At 40.8% G+C, this 22,824-nt stretch overlaps 1 protein-coding gene across 1 annotated transcript in view; it reads left to right on the top strand.

Annotated features, from left to right (window-relative positions):
* The window catches only part of cacna1bb (calcium channel, voltage-dependent, N type, alpha 1B subunit, b), a 194,281-nt gene continuing 171,457 nt past the window's right edge, over positions 1 to 22,824 (top strand). The window contains exons 1-3 of the mRNA XM_051677032.1: positions 1 to 263; positions 3,839 to 3,944; positions 7,713 to 7,852. Coding sequence (XP_051532992.1) covers positions 1 to 263; positions 3,839 to 3,944; positions 7,713 to 7,852 — 509 coding nt within the window. The remainder of the gene's footprint in view (positions 264 to 3,838; positions 3,945 to 7,712; positions 7,853 to 22,824) is intronic.

Raw genomic sequence — 22,824 nt, 5'->3', positions numbered from 1 at the left:
ATGTCTAGGATGGCTCGCTTTGGAGACGATCTGCCTACCCGCTATGGAGGTCCAGCGGGCGCTGGGAGAGGGGGAGCCCGGGCGGGAGGTCCCCCGGGCGGGCAAAGAATGTACAAACAGTCGATGGCGCAGAGAGCCAGGACAATGGCTTTATACAATCCCAAGCAAACCAAACAGAATTGTTTCACTGTCAACCGGTCCTTGTTCATCTTCAGCGAGGACAATGTCGTAAGGAAATACGCCAAGAGAATAACCGAATGGCCATATCCTTAATATTTCAGATTTACGCAAAACGCATGGATAGATGCCTTTGACATCAACAGTTTTTCTTCATTTTCCATGCTATCATTGAGTGCCATTCATTTTTAGGAGCATATTCATGCACATTTATAGATTTGACAGTAGCCAAATGAACTTGTGTGCTTACTTGCGTCCTGTAATTTTGATTGGCTCTAAGACATCTTTCGTCATCCCATGTGTTCACGCACTTAATGGCATTTGGCAGCCAGTGGTCGTTTCAGGGTGTTGGCTGACGCGCCGCTTTTATTTTCTAATTGGAGCGTACGAAAGTCTTGCACTCGCACAGTTGTTCTGCAGCTAAAAGTAAATACTTGCTTTGAGACGCCGAACAACTGGTTTAAATCACTCGTATTTCAGTTGTAATTACTAGATGTTTGCATTAAATGTTACGTCCACCACATGTTTTATTTTATTTTTATTTTTGTATCTACCGTGGTTAAGACACGAGACGATTTGACTGTGCCACTGTTATTAGTTATCTTTCAGGACCGCAGAAAAATACATCTTATGTTTTGCTCTTACTTTTAAGTGTAAAGGGAAAGATACATTTCTTAAAAAAAAAAAAAAAAAAACCTGTGTGTTGAGTAACTTGAGTTTCATTTCTCCACAGGTAAGGGGCCGTTCACACCGAACTCGTTTTTGTGTCCGTCCGCGCAATGTTTCCAAAGGTTTTCCTATGTAAACATTCGCTAGACGGAAATACTTGACCGTTGCACCGTGTCTCGCTGTTTTTTCATGCACCTGACAGGTTAAAAATAAGGGAAAAACGCGTCTAAAGACACCTGCGTTTCTGTTATATGCTTTGCGCTGTGTCTTGCTCTTATTAAGCGCCAAGTGGAGTGCCTAAAACCCCCTTTACCGCTGTAAAATCACTGTAACGCATGGCCTTGAGTGCCTCATTGCTTTTATGAAACGATGGCAACAGCAATGTGATAAAATACACCAATGTACATTAAAAAGTTAAAATTATTATTAATAATAATTTATTTATTTATTTATTTTCCCCCTTTTTTCCCCAATTTGGAATGCCCAATTCCCACTACTTAGTAGGTACTCGTGGTGGCACGGTTACTCACCTCAATCTGGGTGGCGGAGGACATGTCTCAGTTGCCTCTGCTTCTGAGACCGCCAATCCGCGCATCTTATCACGTGGCTTGCTGTGCATGACACAGCGGAGACTATGCATGTGGAGGCTCATTCTACTCTCCGCGAACCACGCACAACTTACGGCGCGCCACATTGAGAGCGAGAACTACTGATCGCAACCACGAGGAGGTTACCCCATATGACTACCCTCCCTAGCAACCGGGCCAATTTGGTTGCTTAGGAGACCTGGCTGGAGTCACACAGCACACTCTGGATTCGAATTCATGACTCCAGGGTTGGTAGTCAGTGTCAATACTTGCTGAGCTACCCAGGCCCCTATTAATAATAATTGATTAAACAATTCTTCCGCCAGGTAATATAGTTCGTTGGCCAATCTGTATTCCGCTTATGTTCCACTTACCTGGCGCATGAACTCTGTGGTCAAAGTGTGTACATATCGCTGTTTTACAACGGCTTAATTCAAACGTGGCTCATCCAATCAGGATTTAGAGTAGGAACTATCAGTTTATTAATATTTATTTAGATAAATATGACAAAACTGAAGTGGTTGTTCAGTTTATAATAGAGCCAAGAACCCAGGTTCTTTCTGTTTGGAAAGCACTGTGGTTCTGAAGAACTACAGCGCTCTCCAGGGTCCTGAAATCTCACCACAAATGTTTCAGCCATCCATACATTAATTATATAACGCACAGGTGCTACCAGATATTTTGTTCTATACATCCTATTTATTATTGCACATTCAATTAATCTTTATGGATTTGTTAAAAAATGCTGGATTTTCATTTGGTTTCCACAGCATTAGGCCATGGAGTGTCCCCCAAGGGGGATGACAAGAATGAGATTGAAGGTCCTTTCCTCCGTGAATAGCAATTCTATAAAGACTACAACCACAGGAAGCAAACATGGAAAATGAATCAGAAAATGGATCCTGTACTAAAATATATTCCAATCCTCCTCTAAAGATGTCAGCAGCCACAAACACCCTTCCGGTATTTTATTTTAAAAGGTTTTAAAATGACAAATATTTTAATAACGTTAACATATATGGGCTTGTACAAACATTTAATAGTCGCAATAAGGTTGACAGCACAAATGTAACAGCACTGAGGTATAAACCATATTGGCAACCTCATGGGGAATCATTATCTCTGCTATTGCAGCAACTCATTTGAGATCTTCAAAGCATGACTCCCTTACTTTTCATGTCCAGACCTTTTTTTGTCATTTCTAGCATGTAAGGAGGTTAGCGGATAAACTCAGGCTCTGCTAGCATTATTGATGGGTTTGAACATGGTCATGTAGGGATGCCAAGGACACAAAAGGATGTTGCATGTCAATGGTTTGATAGAGCTTGGAAGTATGTGAATTGGCTTCTGTTAAGATTGCTTCTCTGTTTGTGGTAATGATTTAATGATTTAGTGTTTAAATTAAACAACTCTTTTGTCCTTGGTGTGACCTATAAGCCATTCCTGAAGTATTACGATAATGTGCAACAAGCTACAAATACTAAAAACAATATTTATAGTATTAAAATATTGACTGCATTGTGCAACCTAGTCCCATAGAATGAACGTTACTATAACTATATTTTTGCAAACTGAGTTTTGCGTGCCGCTTTTTATGTTTTGCTGCAGTTTCCTGGTGAAATTAACACTAGAGGTGCTACAACAACTGTGCGTTTTATTCAATTTCACCCAAATCACAGTGGCTGATTATTACTTTATAAACAAATTTTTCGCTCTATTATCGAAACACTTTACTCTTATGCATCATTTTACAAACAATTTGGTATTACAGAGCCACCTACATTTACACAGTTATTCCAACATGATTAGCTTCCACTCTAGCTCACCTGATAGAGTGTTGGACTTTGGTCTCGGAGACTGAACCTCGAGCCTAGCCAAGGAAGCTCGAAATAAAAGTGAAGCGAAAGTGCCATAGAAGTCACACAAAATGATGTGGTTGCTTCAGTAAATGTGCTTTTCATGTCATATTTGCTTTAAAAACACTGTTGGTTAAGATTAGGTGTTGGGTAGGATTGTCTGTTTTGTTAACCTCTCATTTATATTTTAAAACATTTTCTGTTAGGTTATGTGTTGGTTTAGGGTAAGAATATCAGTTTTGTTCGCCTATCATTTATCTTTTTGGACACTACTGGTTATGTTTAGGCTTAAGTTTTAGGTTAGAGAGGTACGTTTTACTCATTAAAACATCCATTTAATATTCACCTTAAAAACCTTGTCTGATTGCAGCATCATTTCACTCGCTTTTGGCGCCATCCGCTGGACATTTAACTGGGAAACTGCAGCCAATAATGCATGTCATACACATGTAATGAAGCACGTAATTTTGGTATGCAAATGTCACGTAAATTTCATGAGATCAGGCTTGAATTTTTTGTTATACTGATGTTTTTCCTTGACTCGTTTACTCCATTTGAGTACCTGATCCTTACTACCATCATTGCCAACTGCATCGTATTGGCCCTCGAGCAGCATCTCCCTGCCATGGACAAGACCCCCATGTCTGAACGTCTGGTGAGTATCAACAGCTCTAATTTTCAGTTTTCTGTTCTTCATCTTTGTTTTCTGTTCATTCACTCTTGAATATTAAGTAATTACCCTTTTAAATTATCTTTTAAAGGAATAGTTTACCCCAAAATAGAAATTCTATACAATGGCAATGCTTTCAGTAAAAAGCATAAGAGAGACAGTGAGTGAGAAATCAGTGTGTATTTGGCTTGCTTTTTCTTTCCACCCACACACCCGACATCCCCGCTGGAGTATATTGATTGATCATTTTAGTGGTCTTGCACTGGTGGCGTGGGTGACCAGTGAGCCTGCTGGAGCAGAGGCTGTTGTCCAGCTCTCAGAGCACCCATCCAGGGCCACAGAGAACCACCCAAGCACTCCACACAGGAGCCATGTCTCTTGTCTCATTAAAACCCAGCCTGCTGAGAACCATTGGCAAATGCATGCATAACTACTGCTTCTCCATGATCTGACTTTAACCCATACAGGGCAGGCTTTGATCTTCTCCCTTGCTCATTTTCCTAACTCACAACAGCAGTCAAATTGTGTCTGGTGTGTCAAACGATACAACATTGCTGCTTCAAAGCATGCTGTTGCGCAATTAAAGCAAGCACTGGACTGGTTTGCTGATTAAGGCAGTAATAGTCTCTTTGTGAGACTGAATATGCAGGCAGCGATGTTGGATTTCAAGGCTCCTTCGAGGAGCACTGCAATCAGAGAGAGGGAAGAAAGCATGAGTAGATAAAGTCAATGACATCCTCATTTGCATAGCCACCCAATACTGTTTCTAGTTGGCAGTGACATTGCACTAAACCAAATTTAAATGTAAATATAAACACATCAAAGGTGTCAAAAGTGGTAGTGGCCTTATGATTCAAGGAATAGTTCACCCAAAAAAGTAAAATTCTGCCATCATTTACTTTTACATTGATATTTAAAGGAATGTTCAGGGTTCAGTACTAGGTAAACTTTATCGACATTTGTGGCATAAAGTTGTTGATCACAAAAAATTATTTAGACCCTTGTTATAAAAATATGCAAAAATGCCTTTCACTGTAAGATACTGACAATGAAATTGAATAGGACCAGGCAATTAATGGGATAGTTAATCCAAAAATGACAAATCTCTTATCATTTACTCAACCTCATGTCATCGTAGATGTGTATGACTTTCTTCTGTAGAACACAAAAGAAGATTTTTTTAAAGAATATTTCAGCTCTGTAGGTCCATACAATGCAAGTGAATGGTTACCAGACCTTTCAAGCTCCAAAAATCACATATAGGCAATATAAAAATAATCCATATTACTCCAGTAAATCTATGTCTTCAGAAGCAATATGATAGGTATGAGTGAGAAACAATATTGATCAATATTGTAGTCCTTTTTTAATATAAATCTCCACTTTCACTTTCACATTATTTCCACATTCTGAAAGCGAAAGTAGAGATTTATCATAAAAAAGGATTTAAATATTGATCTGTTTCTCACCCAAAGTGATTGCATCGCTTCAGAAGACATACAGCTCAGGAAAACATTAAGAGACCACTGCAAATTTATCAGTTTCTCTGTATTTACTATTTATATGTATGCGTTTGAGTAAAATGAACATTTTTGTTTTATTCTATAATGTACTGACAACATTTCTTCCAAATTCCAAATAATAATATTGTCATTTAGATTTGCAGAAAATTACAGCTGATCAAAATAACAAAAAGGATGCAGTGTTTTCAGACCTCAAATAATGCAAAGAAAACAAGTTCATATTCATTAAAAAAAAAAAAAAACACCATACTAATGTTTTAACTTAGGAAGAGTACAGAAATCAATATTTGGTGGAAAAACCCTGATTTTTAATCACAGATTTCATGCATCTTCTCATGCTCTCTGCCAGTCTTTCTCATTGCTGTTGGGTGACTTTATTTCACTCCTGGTGCAAAAATTCAAGCAGGTTGGCTTTGTGTGATGGCTTGTGGCCATCCAGCTTCCTCTTGATCACATTCCAGAGGTTTTCAGGGTTCAGGTCTGGAGATCGGGCTGGCCATGACAGGGTCTTGATCTGGTGGTCCTCCATCCACACCTTGATTGACCTGGCTGTGTGGCATGGAGCATTGTCCTGCTGGAAAAACCAATCCTCAGAGTTGGGGAACATTGTCAGAGCATAAGGAAGCAAGTTTTCTTCCAGAATAACCTTGTACGTGGCTTGATTCATGCGTCCTTCACAAAGACGAGTGCGCCCGATACCAGCCTTGCTGAAGCACCCCCAGATCATCACCGATCCTCCACCAAATTTCACAGTGGGTGCGAGACACTGTGGCTGAAGGCCTCGCCAGGTCTCCATCTAACCATTAGATGACCAGGTGGAGGATCGGTGATGATCTGCGGGTGTTTCAGCAAGGCTGGAATTGGGCAGATTCATCTTTGTGAAGGACGCATGAATTAAGCCACGTACAATGGTATCCTGGAAGAAAACTTTGTTTTAATTGTATATTTTTTATTTGCTAATGGAAGGTTATATAATCAGTTGCCAAAGGTACAAATAATTTACAGACCAGATAAAGATTTAAAAGTGCAGCACTTTCTACATTATTCTGCTTGGCACCCATGCTGCAACAAGCTATAATCATAAAACAGCACCATGCTGTTCTTTCTTGAAGACTGCCATGAAGAAGTATATTGCTAGGAAAAGTTTTCCATCAAAAAGAGGCTCGTAAGAAGCAGGGTTGATAATTGCACACATAAAGAGGGAGGGATTTCTGAGAGCAGAGCAATGGAGAGGTTTGTCTGGTGTAAGTGCCCGTACAGCCATAGGGCTCTGGTGACATTAATGGGAATGAGTTCAAAAGCATTGCGACATACTACAGCTAGGACTGAATCTCTTTAGAATAGATTTAAGACAAAGTGCATTCATCTAACAGATTTCACAACTTATAGTTGACATATTTCTCCCAGTTTCACTTGGTGGCGGAGATGAAATTTAGAGAAGACTTTATACATAGGGTGTTAAGTGTTGTGGATTCAATACAACTTAAGCTCTATTGACAGCATCTGAGGCATCACAGAGAATAATTTTCATTTCCCACTCAGTTTGTAAAAGCAAACAAAAATCACATTTACAATAATGCTCTTGCAATAGAAGTCTGTTGGCATTCTCAGCTTTTTTGTTTTCATTAAAAATGTTTGTTATTTGAGCTGTAAAGTGGTCTAAATCATCCATTTAATGTCGAGACCACTGTTCTAGGTGGATGAACTTATGTTACCTATGTAATTACTGTAGGTTGATTTTTCTCTATGTAAATTGTCCTTTTCTGGTATCGTTAAGCATATAAATTATCAGGCAATACATTAGTCATGACAGGAGTTCAAAAATTAGATATAATGTTACTTTTAATGCATGTGTCTCAAGACACATTAGAGTTCCATTATAAAAGCATTTTGTAAATGCGATTTATGCATACTTTGCTTATTTTGAACCTGGAAAATTCCTTTAATAAAGGTGTTGAATCATTCTGAGGCAGTTTTATAGGGTTTTACAGTTGTAGTAGAACATGCACATAAAATGCAGTTGTATATACATCATTGTCATGTTTCTGCCCTCCTCTTCACAAAGTCCATACATCTTGACCTGTTCTATATGTGCCATGGAAAAATGTGAAAAAATTCAACCCATACTCTTTTGCTTTCCCCCTTTCTCCTGCCATGCTTTATTAGATGCTCTCTTCTTTCAAACAAAAAAAAGCTAATTATCCTTCTTTTTTGCTCTCTCCTCTTGCAGGACGACACAGAGCCTTACTTTATTGGAATATTCTGTTTCGAGGCCGGCATTAAGATCATCGCCTTGGGCTTCGTGTTTCACAAAGACTCCTACCTACGCAACGGGTGGAACGTAATGGACTTTGTGGTCGTTTTGACAGGGTAAGTCCACAGCCCGCAAGCTGGGGAGGCTGAAGCAGTTTGAAATGGATGTATTTATATGAGTGTGCTCTATATATTTGGCAAAGTAAAGGATCGGTTTTATTTTTGAAATATTGCCTATTGCAAAGTGTTCTAGTCTGGTTCCCTTCTGTATTCATGTAATCATTGCCCAATGGCTGATCCTGTTCTCTGAAGAAAGTTGGGAGTTTTCAGATTTTGCAAGATATTACATTCTACCAGCTTTAAAAGAGACTTCTGTTTTTTGATATCACAAATTAAGTCTGCTAATTACAGTAAACAACTAACTTCATGACTTGAAACAGAGCTCTGGGACAGTTTGTGAATGCTGTCCGATCTGGAGGCTTTTGATGCTGGTGTGCTGCTTAAAGGGACAGTTCACCCAAAAATGAAAAACAATTTGTCATTTAGTCACCCTCATGTTGTTCCAGACCTGTTTGACTTTTATTCTTCTTTGGAACGCAAAATGAGATGTTAGGCTGATTGACAACCTCAGTCACCATCCACTTTCATTGTAGGGAAAAAAAGATGCAATGAAAGTGAATGGTGACTGAGGCTAACATTCTGCTTAACATCTCCTTTTGCGTTCCACTGAAGAAAGAAAGTCATACAGGTTTGGAACAGTATGAGAGTGAGTAAATGCTAACAGAATTTTTATTTTTGCCATCCCTTTAAGTTAGATTAAACTTACTGCTCATGCAGTGCAGTAGAGGATGGGCTAATGTTATCACTTCTTAACTAGTGAACTGATTTGCACAGGATGATCTTTGTGGGGGGCAGTGCATTTTTCACTCCCAGACAGTGCTCTGTTGTTACCATCGGATACTGTTACCTCGACAACAGCAGTCTGGCCACATGCTGTCCTCAGGCAACCTGTTTGGCTCTTTAATGTCTGTTCTCTTCCTCACTTTCATCACTGTGATCTTCCTCATCTGCTGCCCACTGGTCCTCTGTGACAGTTCATACCGCCTGCTCTCTTGCTGTTTTACTCTGGCTTAAAGGAATAGTTCACCTGTCTCGGTCCCGGTGAGTTTGTTGGTTTGTTTTGTTATTTCTCTCCCTCATGTGTCTCAGGCGCTGCTGGCATGCGTGATCAGAGGAACGCTGATCATGCCACTAATTAGTGTGCTAGCAGCACCTGGTTCTCTGCTGATTCACTGCCTACTTAATGCCTTCGTTGTGTCAGTGTCTTTGCTAGATTGTTGTTTGTTGTGAAGTAACTTACCTCGCTCTCTCTGCCTAGTTGGTCCTGTCTCGTGTATCTGTTTGGTTGCCCGTCTCTGCCCATGTGTCTGGATTGTGGTTACCTTCCAGTTTGCTGTGAGCTTGTTCTCTGCACCCACAACTCTTCAGCAGAGGATTCCTCATCTCTGCCCACGTGTCGGGAGTGTGGTCATCTTCCAGTCTGCTGTGCACTTGTTCTCTGCACCCACAACTCTTCAACGGAGGATTCCTCATGGATCTGCTCACTGCGCGACCATGGCGCGCACGCATCAACGAACACTCATCTCCTGTTTGCTGCAGCCATTGCCGGGTTCTTCACTCTTCGCCAGCCCAGTTGAAGTTATAATTTATTGTTAATAAATCCTTTGAACGGTTCCTCTGCTCTTGGGTCTGTTTGTCTTGACTTCTGACATAACAATCTAGCCAGTATGGACCCAATGGAGGAATCTACTCTTCGCTCTGCCCTGTCTCAGCAGGGAGCTTTACTGGGACGTCAACATGATCAAATCTCCGCATCTAACCGGGCTCTGGAGATGATGGTGTTGCAGCTCACTGAGCTCACCTCTGTCGTTCAACAACTCCGCCAAGCTCCCGATGCCGGTCCCACTCAGGAAGTGCCCTCACCGGCGGTTCTCCACATTTCTGGACGTTCAGAGACTCATATCCATCCTCCAACCCCGTTCTCAGGGGTTCCTGCAGCAAATTCCTTTCACAATGTTCCTTGTTCTTCACGTTACAGTCCTCTGCTTTCCCATCGGAGACAATGAAGGTGGCTTGCGTTATCACACTCCTCACTGGAAGGGCTGGTAAATGGGGTACCGCCATGTGGACAACAGACATTCCTGTTGCGCTTCATTTAACGCATTCTCCACAGAGCTCCGCCAAGTGTTCGATTGCTCGGCTCAAGGTCGGGATGTGGAGAGGGTCTTATATGGACTGTCTCAGGGAGATCGGCAAGTCACAGATTATGCTATCGAATTCCGCACCCTGGCTGCATCTTGTGAGTAGAATGATCATGCCATGTGGGACCGGTTTCTGCATGGGCTTTCCGACGACATCCAGGACTAAATCTATCCCTTGGATCTGCCTCCACGCTTCAACAATTTGGTGGACCTAGCCATCCAAGTGGATCAACGTCTGGCCCTACGTCGTCGCCGCTGTCGCTGTCCTAACTTGGCGGCTGGCCTTCCTACCCAGCCCACAGCTTCGGCCAGGTCATGGCCCAACGCAGAGCCCATGCAGGTCGGGAGGACTCGGATCTCTCATCAGGAGAAACAGCATCGCCTCGTTCTAGGGTTATGCTTTCATTGTGCCTGGCCTGGTCATTTCTCCGCTTTCTGTCCAGTAAAAAGACATTGCTCATCAGTAGGCAGGAGGTTACTGGCGGGAGCAACACCCTTGGACAAAGCCCCCGGATTATGTACACTTCTGCCAGCCCAGCTGCAGTATGGATCAACCAGTCACACAGTCTCCGAACTGGTGGATTCCAGAGCCGAAAGGAGCTTTATGGACATTGACTTGGCTTCCGAGTGGCAGGTTCCTATGGTCTAGTTTGATGAACGTATCACCGCCCACACCCTCAGCGGCACGCACTTGACCATCATCACCCAGTCCACCAAGCCAGTCACCTTTGTCTCTGGAAATCATACAGAGCAGTTGTCCTTTTACCTGATTCAATCTCCATTGGCACTGGTAGTGTTGGGGCATCCTTGGTTGGTAATGCACAACCCACACATAGACTGGTCAACCAACACTGTTCTTGCTTGGAATCCTTACTGTTTGTCACACTGTCTTAACTCTGCGGTCTCCCCTGTCCAGTCTTGTGTTTCGTTGCAGGATGAACCGGCAAATATATGGAGTACCATTGACATACCATGACTTGAGGGTGGTGTTTAGCCGGTCCCGTGCCATGGCCCCTCCTCCTCATCGCCCGTACGACTGTGCTATTTAATTGCTTCCTGGCACTTCTCCTCCTTGTGGACAACTGTATTCGCTCTCGGCTCCCGAGAGGGAGGCCATGAACAGGTATATCAATGATCCTCTGGCATCCGGTCTCATCCGCCCTTCCTCATCACCGGCAGGGGCGGGATTCTTCTTTGTGGAGAAGAAGGACGGCTCACTTAGACCCTGTATAGATTATTGGGGGCTGAATGACATCACAGTGAAGAATCGTTATCCTTTGCTGTTGATGTCCTCAGCTTTCGAACTCTTGCAGGGAGAGTCCGTCTTTACGAAGTTGGACCTACGCAATGCTTATCACCTTGTTCGGATCTGGAAGGGGGATGAGTGGAAGATGGCTTATAACACCCATAGAGGGCACTTTGAATATTTGGTCATGCCTTTCGGATTGGTCAAATCCTCCGCCGTCTTCCAGGGGCTCGTGAATGACACGCTCAGAGACATGGTTTACCGTTTTGTGTTTGTTCATCTAGATGATATTCTGATCTTCTCCCAGAATATCCAGGACCATGTTCAGCACGTCAGGTGCTTCAGCAACTGCTAGAGAATCGGCTGTTCGTCAAGGCGGAGAAGTGCACTTTTCATGCACAGTCGGTTCCGTTCCTGGGGTTCAGCGTTTCATCCGAGTGTGTGCGCATGGACCCTGCCAAGGTCAGAGCCGTCTTTGATTGGCCAACTCCAGATTCTCGCAAAGCTTTGCAGAGGTTTCTGGGGTTCACTAATTTCTATCGTAGGTTTATTCAGAATTACAGCCTACTCGCCACTCCTCTGATGGATCTCACCTCCACTCGCACTGATATTTGTTGGTCCCCGCAGGCCGAGGCTGCGTTTTCTAAATTAATGAAGTGGTTTTCTACTGTGCCTATCCTAGTAACTCCTGAACCTGCATGTCAGTTTGTGTTGGAGGTGGATGTGTCGGAGGTTGGTGTCAGAGTGGTCCTGTCGCAGCACTCTTCCTCGGATGGAAAGATGCATCTGTGTGCTTTTTTTTCTGCACCGCTTAACACCAGCAGAACGGAACTACAACGTCTGTAACAGAGAATTGCTGGCTGTCCGTCTGACTTTGGGTGAGTGGCGTCATTGGTTAGAGGGTTCGGGGGTACCTTTTGTGGTCTGGACTGATCATACTTGGAGTACATCCAGAGTACACACTGGGCACTATTTTTTACTCGCTTTAATTTTGTCCTCTCGTATCGCCCGGGCTCTAAAAACATTAAGCCCAACTCATTGTCTCGATGTTTCGAGGTCGAGACCTCCACCGTCCCACCGGATACCATTCTACCTGCCACTCGAGTGGTGGGCATGGTATCCTGGGAGGTGGAGGCTGAAGTCCTTGCTGTGCTACGAAACACTATGTCTCCCGCTACATGCCCAGCGGGTCGGTTGTTTGTTCCGCGATAAGTTCGGATGCACATCCTACAGTGGGGCCGCTCATCCAAAGTCGCTTGTCATCCAGGGGCGACTCACACCCAGACACTCATTAGACAGCGTTTCTGGTGGTCATCGCTAGCGCAGGATGTACGCTGGTTCGTAGCCACTTGCCCCGTTTGCACAACTAATAAGACTTCATGTAACCCCCCGGCCAGGCTCCTCCAACCGCTGTCTGTCCCTTCTAGACCCTAGTCGCACATAGCCATGGATTTTGTAACTGTCCCCCAACACTGTTGTTTTGACTGTTGTGGACCGGTTCTCGAAGGCAGCTCATTTCATTCCCCTCCCCAAATTACCCACAGTGAGGGAGACAGAGATGGCAGTCATAAACCACGTCTTCTGTATTCATGGCCTCCCAGTCTACATGGTTTCTGACAGAGGCCACCAATTTGTGTCACGTGGCTACAGTGAGTTTGTCCTCTGGGTTCCATCCCCAGACAAATGGGCAGGCGGAGCAGGCGAATCAGGAACTTGAGAAGACCCTGCGCTGTGTGGCCTCCTGTAATCCATCTTCTTGGAGCGATCATTTAGTCTGGGTCGAGTATGCCCACAACTCCTTGCAGTTGTCGTCTACGGGGTTATCACCCTTCCAGTGTAGCCTTGGTTACCAGCCCCCTCTGTTCCCCGCCCAAGAGCCCGACATTCAGGTCCCGTCCATTCACACATTTATTCAGAGGTGCCAGTGCACCTGGAAAGCCACCAGAGAAACCCTCATACGGACTGGTGCTCGTGTTAAGAGGTCAGCGGACAGGCACTGGTCTAAGCCCCCAGCTTATGTGCGCGGTCAGAAGGTTTGGTTGTCCTCTAAGGACATGCCGCTCTGACTCCCCTCGCATAAGCAGGGTCCCAAGTTTATTGGGCTGTTTCCCATCACCAAGGTCATTAGTCCGGTGCGATCTGTCTTAAACTACCTCTTTACCTCAAATGCATTCACCCTGTTTTTCATGTCTCCAAAATTAAACCGGTTTTACATTCCAATTTACATCCCACCACAACCGTCTAGTTGAGGGCTCTCCGGTGTATTCGGTCAGGCAGAGGGGCAGAGGGTTCCAGTACCTAGTTGACTGGGAGGGTTATAGACCTGAGGAGAAATATTGGGTCCCAGCTCGGGACATCCTGGACCGTGTCCTCATAGACCAGTTCCACCTTCGGCAAGGTAATTCTGCTGGGGACGCCAGGAGACGTTGTAAATAAATCATTTGAACTGTTCTTCTGCTCATGGGTCTGTTTGTCTCGACTTCTGACATCACCCAAAAATGAGTCACCATTCACTTTTATTGTATGAAAAGTGAGATTCAGTGAATGTGAAAGGTGAATGAAGCTTTTAGTCCCTAATATTCTGGGTAAAATCTCCTTTTGTGTTCCAATGAAAAAAGAAAGTCATATGAAAATTCGGTCATAATTTACTCACTCGTGCCGTTCCAAATTCGTTACTTTCTTTCTAATATGGAACACAGAAGGAAATATTTTATTCAATATTCTGGTCATTTTTTCAATACAATGATATTGAAAAACTTTAAAGCTTAAAGGCATAGTTCACCCCAGAATAAAAATTCTTTCATCATCTACTCACTATAATGCCATCCCAGATGTGTATGACTTTCTTTCTTCTGCCAAACACAAACAAAGATTTTCAGAAGAAAATCTCAACTTTGTTGGTCCTTACAATGTAACTGAATGGAGACCAGACCTTTTAAGGTCCAAAAAGCATATAAAGGCCACATAAAATTAATTCATAAGACTCCAGTTGTTAAATCCATATCTTTAGAAGTGATATGATAGATGTGGGTGAGAAACAGATCAATATTTAAGTCCTTTTTTTTACCATAAATCTCTACTTTCACTTTAAATTTTAAAATGTGAAAGACTGTGAAAGTGAAAGGACTTAAATATTGATCTGTTTCTCACCCACACTTCATATCACTTCTGAAGATATGGATTTAACCACTGGAGTTATATGGATTACTTTTATGTGGCCTTTATATGCTTTTTGGACCTTCAAATGTCTTGTCACATTCACTTGTATTGTGTGGACCTACAGAGCTGAGATATTCTTCTAAAAATATTTGTTTGTGTTCTGCAGAAGAAAGAAAGTCATACACATCTGTGATGGCATGAGGGTGTGTAAATGATGAGAGAATTTTCATTTTTGGGTGAACTATCCCTTTTAAAAAAAAAGTCCCAAACGTATCATTAAAGTAGTCCATTCATCCGTTTACAAGATTCTCTCATGTACTCATGAACGCACAATGGCGACAAGATTTTCTCTGAAAAACGACTTACATTTTTGGTTGTTTCTCACCAAAACCTATCGTATGTCTTTAGAAGACTTGGAATGTGACACAGGAGTCGCATAGAATACTTTAAGAGTTGACATTGCCTTCAAAATATTTCCTTCTGAAAGAAAGTCTTTTTTTTTTTTAACGACAGGAGGGTGAGTAAATAATGACAGAATTTTCATTTTTGAACTATTGTGTGAACTATTGAGAATTGTAACTCAAATGTGGTTTATGAAACTAATCCTTTTTATGTATTGTAATATCTCACACACCATTTTCTGCAAGGCAATGTCCCATGATGTACTCATGCCCTCCCAAGTACCCTCCAATCTTACTTTTTACTTGCCTTTTTCCTTTATTCTTTTCTCTGTCCCGCTTTATTCCTCTCCTTTCCACGTGCTGTGAAGGTACTTGTTAATTGAAAGACATTTTGGATGAAGGTGAGATTTCAGTAGTGTGTGTTTCCCCGTCTCATTACATTCATCCTTAATGATTATTTAGCTCCTGGTGGAATCACTGTCATCATCGGAAGGCTGAATTTCAATGGGCGACACACAGAGATGTGAGGCACAGAGGTGACAGAGAGGGTGTCATTGTAAGGGCAGCTTCAAAACCAAAGACATTCTCAGGGCTGAACTTAATTGGAAATTAAGCCAGTGTGGAAAAAAGGGAAGAACACAGTCAGTAGATCACCATAGCACATAGATTGTTGCTAGGGTGTTCTGGATGGTTGCTAGGGTGTTGCATACTGGCCCAAGCCAAAAGAGTCACAATTATGTTAATAAAAGTCTTAATGATGTTCTTGTACCTACGTCTTCCCTCTGTTTCTTAGCATGTTTTAGCCAAGCTGGCTAAACTTTGGCCTAACTCAATATTCAGTTGTTTAATGAATTGGCCGGTGTAACGTGTTGCTCTGGGCAGCAGCAGACCTTTAACCTACAGCTATCAGACACCAAAAGCCTCTAATAGGAGAATAAATCTCCCCCTCTGAGGTTCAGATCAATAGCTCAGAGTCCAGCATAAACAAAGTGAACAGGGCAGGGAGGTGATGGAGAGGAAGAGAAAGATGGAGTGGTCTTTTGATGGAGGAATAACAGAAGAGCATTTATAATGGTGATTGAGGTCTATGGCGACTCATCGTAGAGACTTTGTCCAGTCTAACAAAGATGGGACTCCTTGCACTGGGAGTGACTTATGCTTGAGTATATGTAACTTCATTTAAGAAACTGAAATGCAGGTTGACTTTCCAGGGAAAAATTTCCAGGGTCCATATGACATTTTCAACCTGGTCAACATTACTATACGAAATCATTTTTTTTTAATGTTTTTTTTATGTGGCTTTTTGTAGGTCTCGTGGCAATTTCCTGGTGAAATGAACACTAGAGGCAGTACAGCAACAATTAATTTGATTCCTTTTCACACAAAAAATGGCATATTGTCAGTTTATAAACACTTTTCGCCCTGTTCCTCAGTACTATTTTATGACATCTAAACACTGTTACTATAGTACAGTTTAACATCTGCATTACATATTCCAACTACATTTTCAAGGTTGTTTGAGTGTTATCAAATTGTGCAGTAGCTCTAGGCCCTCCATCAATGACAGACTCAAATATGTTGTTGAGTTTAACAGGCATTTCTTATGGGAGAGTTTCTCGAATTATGGACAGGTGCAAACAAACATTGTGTTGCTCAGGCAATTTCAACATTACAAACACGAATCCATGTGTGCTAACAGATCAGACAAGTCAAATTTATGAATCAATGTCACAAAAAGCAGTCTCAAGAGTTATCACAAAAGCAAAAGTTCACTCATTTACATTTCTGAAGCAGAGTAAAAAAATCAATTTGTGAAACTTAAACTAACTAGGTTTTGCCTTCATGTGTTGATTACATAGTGAATATGAAAGGATGCATATTTGTGAATTTTATTGCTTTTGATGGACAAACCCCTTCCAAAGACTTAGCGACACATGGTAATATGATACACAAAGTAGAGTGATAATTCAAATAACAATTAAAATGTGTTGATTGTGAGTTTGTTAGATATGCAATGTAAAGTTCAGAAAACATCTCCAAAACATTAAATAATTTTTTAGATTTTACATGGAATTGTTTGCAGTGGATAGAATATTACGTTTTGGAAAGCAGAGTTTACATTGCACAGTAATGTATGTGCCCTGTGTCTCCTTAAAATTAAATTATTTTTGTAAATCCAGTGGTCAAATGCTGAGTGAGACTGCTCCATCTTCAGTGTAATTATAGCCACCTGGCTAGTGTTTCGTATCAGGTTTGTGTGCAACTCTTCCGAAAACACACAAAGACTTACCGAATGTATATCAGGGGAAGGATAATTTTGAATGAAAAATGTAAATGCTAAAAAAACAATAAAAAAAAAAAAACATTTGAGGGACAAGTAAATTTAATAACAATTTAACAAGTAACAATGAACAATTTAATGCTGTTGCCCAATTCATATGTAATCATGTAATCCATAATGAGTAACTATAATCTGATTACAAGTATTTAAAAATGTAATTTAATCCTATTAAAAGTACTTGCTTTTTTTTGTAATCTAATTATGTAATGCAACACTGAAGATACATACTGTATGTTTGCAGTAGGATCCATAGGATCAGTTTCAACTCTCTTGTTTCACTTTTGTCCTGTGGGTTCTTGCGGCACTGAGAAATTCCGGTTCCAAAGGTTGCACTACGCCCACATTTTGTTTTCGGTTGAAAAATCAGTTTTGCATTTTCTAATGTCATAATTTTCCAAAGTATGTGATACTAGAGAGCATTTTCGAAAGTCTTATTTTTTGGTGGAGGAAAATGCCATTCCAGTATAGATGAAAAGAGTAAGACTGAAAAATCAATGCGTTTTCAACCGAAAACATAATAAGGCCAAAACATACTATGTAAGTACGTAAACGCAGACACATCTAGCTACGCAAGCATTCCAGAATGTGTCAGACCACGATTCATAACTCAACTTATGTACACTTTGCATTCTCAATGTTGCCGCAAACGGTGCTATAGCAGACATTAGTGTGAACTGTATGCTTCTACAGTGAGTTTTTTTCTTTCATGTCAACTACTGTCATGGTGGAGCAACGGTTTGAAGAGAATATTGCTTAATTCTGTTAAAGTATATATATTAATAGCATCTTACTTGAATTATAACACATCAAGTTAAACTCTATCGCCCCCCTGATTATTGAGGTCTATCCTTGTTAATGTTAATCCTTAACAAAATGTAAATAAAATCTGCTATCTATTGATATATACATTAGTGCTCTAATGTTCTTTGTTTCATGTTTTAGGCTGCAAGTCTTTGATGGAATGTTACGCCTAAGGCTAAAATTCTCATTACAAGTTTATTTGAGCCAATCCAAACGAACTCTAAAGTCATACAGGTTCATCTACATTTCAGTTAAAAATCTGGTCCTCCTGCATTCACAGAGGATGCTTCACCTTAGCTTGTTACTATGGTTACAAGCCCAGCTCCCCCTTCCGTGGTTACACATGTCTAAACATTTAGCCAGTAAGTAACAACCAAAGCCGCGGTTGACCTGATTGGACCTTTAACACTGCCATGATGTCTTGGTGGAATTCATTTAAGAATGCCAGTAATTGCCCTGACAGCACTCAAAGCTTGAGTCCCACACCAGAGCTATTAGCTACCTGTGCCTTAATACTTATTGTTCTGCTTCTTTAATTAGCATAGTTTAGAGCTCCAGGGCCTGGTAGAGAAGATGTTTTCATGTTATCTCTGTCTATCTCACATCTTCCTTTATGACGTCAACATTTTCTCTTTGGCTGGTGTTCAGCGCTTCACATGCATTGTTGGCATCATCTGTGCTTCACATGCATTGTTGGCATCATTCAGTGTTCTTCATTCCACTCTGAATATTCAAGGCTTTGGGTCGCTGTTCAACAGCCCTGATTTAGGGCTGTTTATCTAGGACTGACTTCAAAGAGTGGTGTTCAATTCTGTTGTTTTTCATGTGTTTTTTGGTACAGCGAGACAATGAGTGGCTTCAAAGTGGTAGGGACCTGGCCTTGCTTGGTTTGTCCTGGAGTAAAAGAGATTCATAATTGAGTACAATTTGAATGCGTGCTAATGTCTCTCTCTCTGCGCATACAAACAACAGCAGGTTCTGCTCAAGTTTTGATGGTCAATAAAGGAACAGTTCGCCCAAAAATGAAAAATCATTAGAAAAATGTTGAAAATTGTGAACTTTTGAAAGTCATTATTTGCTCACCCTATTGTTGTTCTAAACTTGCATGCTGTTAGTTTGTACGTGGAACATGAAATGAGAATTTTTGAAGAATCGTCTCGCTGTTTTTTTTTTTTTTTTACATACAATGACAGTTCATAATGACCACATGTCAAGTTACAAAATGGACAACAAACACCATAAAAGTTGTTCATGTGACTTGTGCTGTATATTCCAAATGTAGTAAAACCATACGTAAGCTTTGTGTGAGGAACATGTTGAATTTTAAATCTTTATGTAAAGGATAATCTACAGTCCACACCGCACTGGGATCTTGACCACCCTGTCGGGGTTTATTTTGCAATAATGACTGGCTGACAGTAGATTATCCCACTTATTATATGACTACTTACCAAATAAATAAATAAATGGACATGAAATAATAATTTAAGTTGTAATTATGTTATTTGTTAAAAGAAAGAGACCACAGAGTCTCCAGAGAAAGCTAAATTCAACCTCTGGTTTGAAGTTCTGTTGGTGTTTATATTGCAAAAATTACCATCTGGCTGCTCATTATCTCGCTTATTACACAACTACTTGCCAAATAAAGAAATAAATGGACATGAAATGTTAGTTTGAGTTCAAATAATTTTTTGGCTTGTAGAGATCGCAGAGTGACACAAGAAATAGGAAAGATGACTCGCCGGATTACTGGTGGAATTTCTCTTTATCCCCGGATATGCGAGAAGGATATAGCTGCAGGCAGAACTCCAAAAAAGGGTGGGAGCTCTAAACCTCCAGCAAGGAGATGGAGAGCCCCTAAACTAACCCTTTCCCCAACCCTAACAGTGTGTGGAAGAGACATCCCCTTTTGGAGTTGGTGCAGCCCCCTTTTGGAGTAACCCTGCCCCCTTCTGAAGTAACCCCGTCCTCTTTTGGAGATTCTGCCCATTTGGAGATCTCCGGCCCGCAGCTATACCTACTTGAGATATGTGGCCACTATTCAGATATATTAGACCACTGTATGGCACGATTGAGCAATCAGAATCGAGTATTCCACAAAAATCACTGATAATCTTCCCTTCTTCCAAAGCTCTGAAATTTAATTAGCATCCAGCAGTTTTGACGTCATTGGCGCTAAACGGCATTGGTTTCCGTGTATGTCATAGCTGAAAGTGACTCACCAATTCAAATATGTGAAACAGAGAATGAGATTTGAGAGCTAGAGTGGATGGCAAGTTTTTCAGTGAATAACTGCTTTGGTCTGTTCCACACACAAAGTTATATAGCACATGGGTTATTATGAACTACTTTTATGTTTTTTAGTCCTTGAACTGTCTATGTACTCTCATGGTATAGAAAAAAAGCTGTGTGAAGATTCCTCAGAAATTCTCTTTTTGCTCTTCAGAAAAAATAACAGCATACAGGTTTGGAACAACATGAGAAGGATGAGTAAATAATGACAGAATTAAAAATTTTCAGTGAACTATTCCTTTAAAATGCTTTTTTGTGACAGGTAATGCTGTGTTTGACTTTCTCTCTGAGTGTTGAATGAGATCAGTGATGCAGAGTGTGGTTTTTCAAACTGTTGCAGGAAGGTACCAGCTGTTTCTCTCTATCAGCTGGAGCCCTCTGGGAATGCTTTTCTCTCTCCTTTTCTTTCTGACTCTACTTCTCTCCTATTGTATTCTTTCATCCTCGCTAGGCTTCATATCTCTCTCTTGCCTGATGCATACGCTCGAGCTCACTGTATGTTTCCAGCTGTGAATCCAGATAGTGCAACTGTTTGACACTTAATGAAAAGAGCACATTGAAAAGTTCCTTTTAGTGAAATGCGAAGCACAGTGACATTTAGCGAAAATAAATGTACAGAATTTTTTTTCCTCCTGTTATGCCCCTCGACATGTTTGCTTTTGAAAGCACAAGGCTCTCAGGCCGTGAAAAAGCATTTTTGACTGGCATTTCTTATGGCGGGTGACCACAGGTGCAGTGCACGTTCCTTAACTTTGCCTGTCCTCAGCAGGGTGCAGAAGGGACTTCGGCCACACTCGAAAAGCTGTGATGGTCTCTTTTTGCTTTAAAGGGATAGTCCACCCAAAAACAAAAATTCTATAATCGTTCACTCATTGTCATGTTGTTTTAAACCCGTATGACTTTCTTTCTTCTGTGGAACACAAAAGGAGATAGCCTCAGTAACAATTCACTTTCATTATATGGAAAAAAGATGCAATGAAAATGAATGGTGACTGAGACTAATATACTGCCAGTGCCTAACATTACCTTTTGTGTTCCTCAAAATAAAGAAAGGTTTGGTATGACATGAGGGATGAAATAAATTTCATTTTTGGGTCTTTTATTCCTTTAATCTATGTAGTCTTTACTCTTTTTTCAGAGACAGCATCTCCCAGATCTATTTACACCTCTCCTCCAGGCATGTTTTTTTACACACAGGATTTTACTTATACATTTTATTCAAAGTCTCCAGTTAATATCTGTAACATCGCAGTTTATTGGTGTGTCCATATGTGCAGGCTTGTTGATCTTTTGTGAAGCTCCAGTCTTCATTCTCCACCCACCCAAACCTTTTTGATAGAGTAGAAGGATTGTATGGCGAGTTCAAAATCTAAAGGGTGTATTCCATCTCGCTTCGGAGCAAAGCCACCCACACACAATAATTTAAACAGCCTCTGTCCAACTTTCTCATTTATATCATTTATATTACTGGCCAGATGGCACACCTGCCCTTAAGTTCTTCAGAAAAGCAGCGTAGTCTCTTATTCATTATTCCAGTTGTGAGTTCAGAGGTTTGGGTGAGAACCGCGTGGCTGTGCTGATGACGCAATTTGTGTAACACATACTGTGCACGGAGGGATTCGCAACACGCACACCTGAAGTATACTTTGGCCTTAAGGCTGTCAGTCTGTATCTCCTTATGTGTTCCATGGAAGAAAGAAAGTCATACAGGCTTAAAACGACATCAGGGTGACTAAATGATGACAGAATTTTCATTTTTGTTTGAACTAACTTTTGGCATTGTGATAGAATAATTAATTGATGCTGTATACTGTATTGCACATTTAGCAAATAGTAGACACATATAAATGCTATTCTATGTACTATATCCTTCAGAAATGGGTGGAGCAGCATAGGAGTATGCTATTATTGTATGAACATAGACTTATTGATTATTGCACCACTAGCACAATCTCTTTAAGTAATTACTGTACAGCCATTTAAACTATGTCATCATAATAATAACATCATAATAATATCTGCTTCTAAATGTTATCCATAAAAATTTGTTGTGAAAAGGCAACAAAATTATTTCAAAATCATCAGCTGCAGATGTATTGGGGGTCAAATTACATTAGATATTAAATAAGTATTTAAATATTTAAATAAAATCAATAAATCAATTAAAGTCCCTTATATTTAATTTAGCACTAGTTTGCATCCATTTTAATTTTAGCATTATTAGTATTATTATTATTTGACTTGAGTCTTTTCATTTTTAGGGTTACAGCATGTCACACTCTTTAAGCAATTTCATATTTAATGATTTATTTTTATATTTAAATATTTATTTAATTATGAGTAATTTGGCTCTCCATAGCTATTCTCAGTGATTGCATAAATTATATTGTAATAAAAAATGCTATGAAATTTACAGTCTAAAAAAAAAAAGTAGAGTTATGGCCATCTATTTAGGTTGTGCTGTTAAAATCAGAGCAGGTCAGCACCTGCTCAAGTCAAAGTGAAGATTAATATCCACTATGTAAACAGAGAGGGTCAACAGTCACCTACGTCACTGCACAACAACTAAGCAAGCAACAGCTGGCAGA

Source organism: Myxocyprinus asiaticus, chromosome 38 (genome assembly GCF_019703515.2).
Source record: "Myxocyprinus asiaticus isolate MX2 ecotype Aquarium Trade chromosome 38, UBuf_Myxa_2, whole genome shotgun sequence".
In the NCBI taxonomy this organism is placed as follows: Eukaryota; Metazoa; Chordata; class Actinopteri; order Cypriniformes; family Catostomidae; genus Myxocyprinus; species Myxocyprinus asiaticus.
Note: the sequence above shows the minus strand (reverse complement) of the source record. Positions and strands in the feature narration are given on the sequence as shown.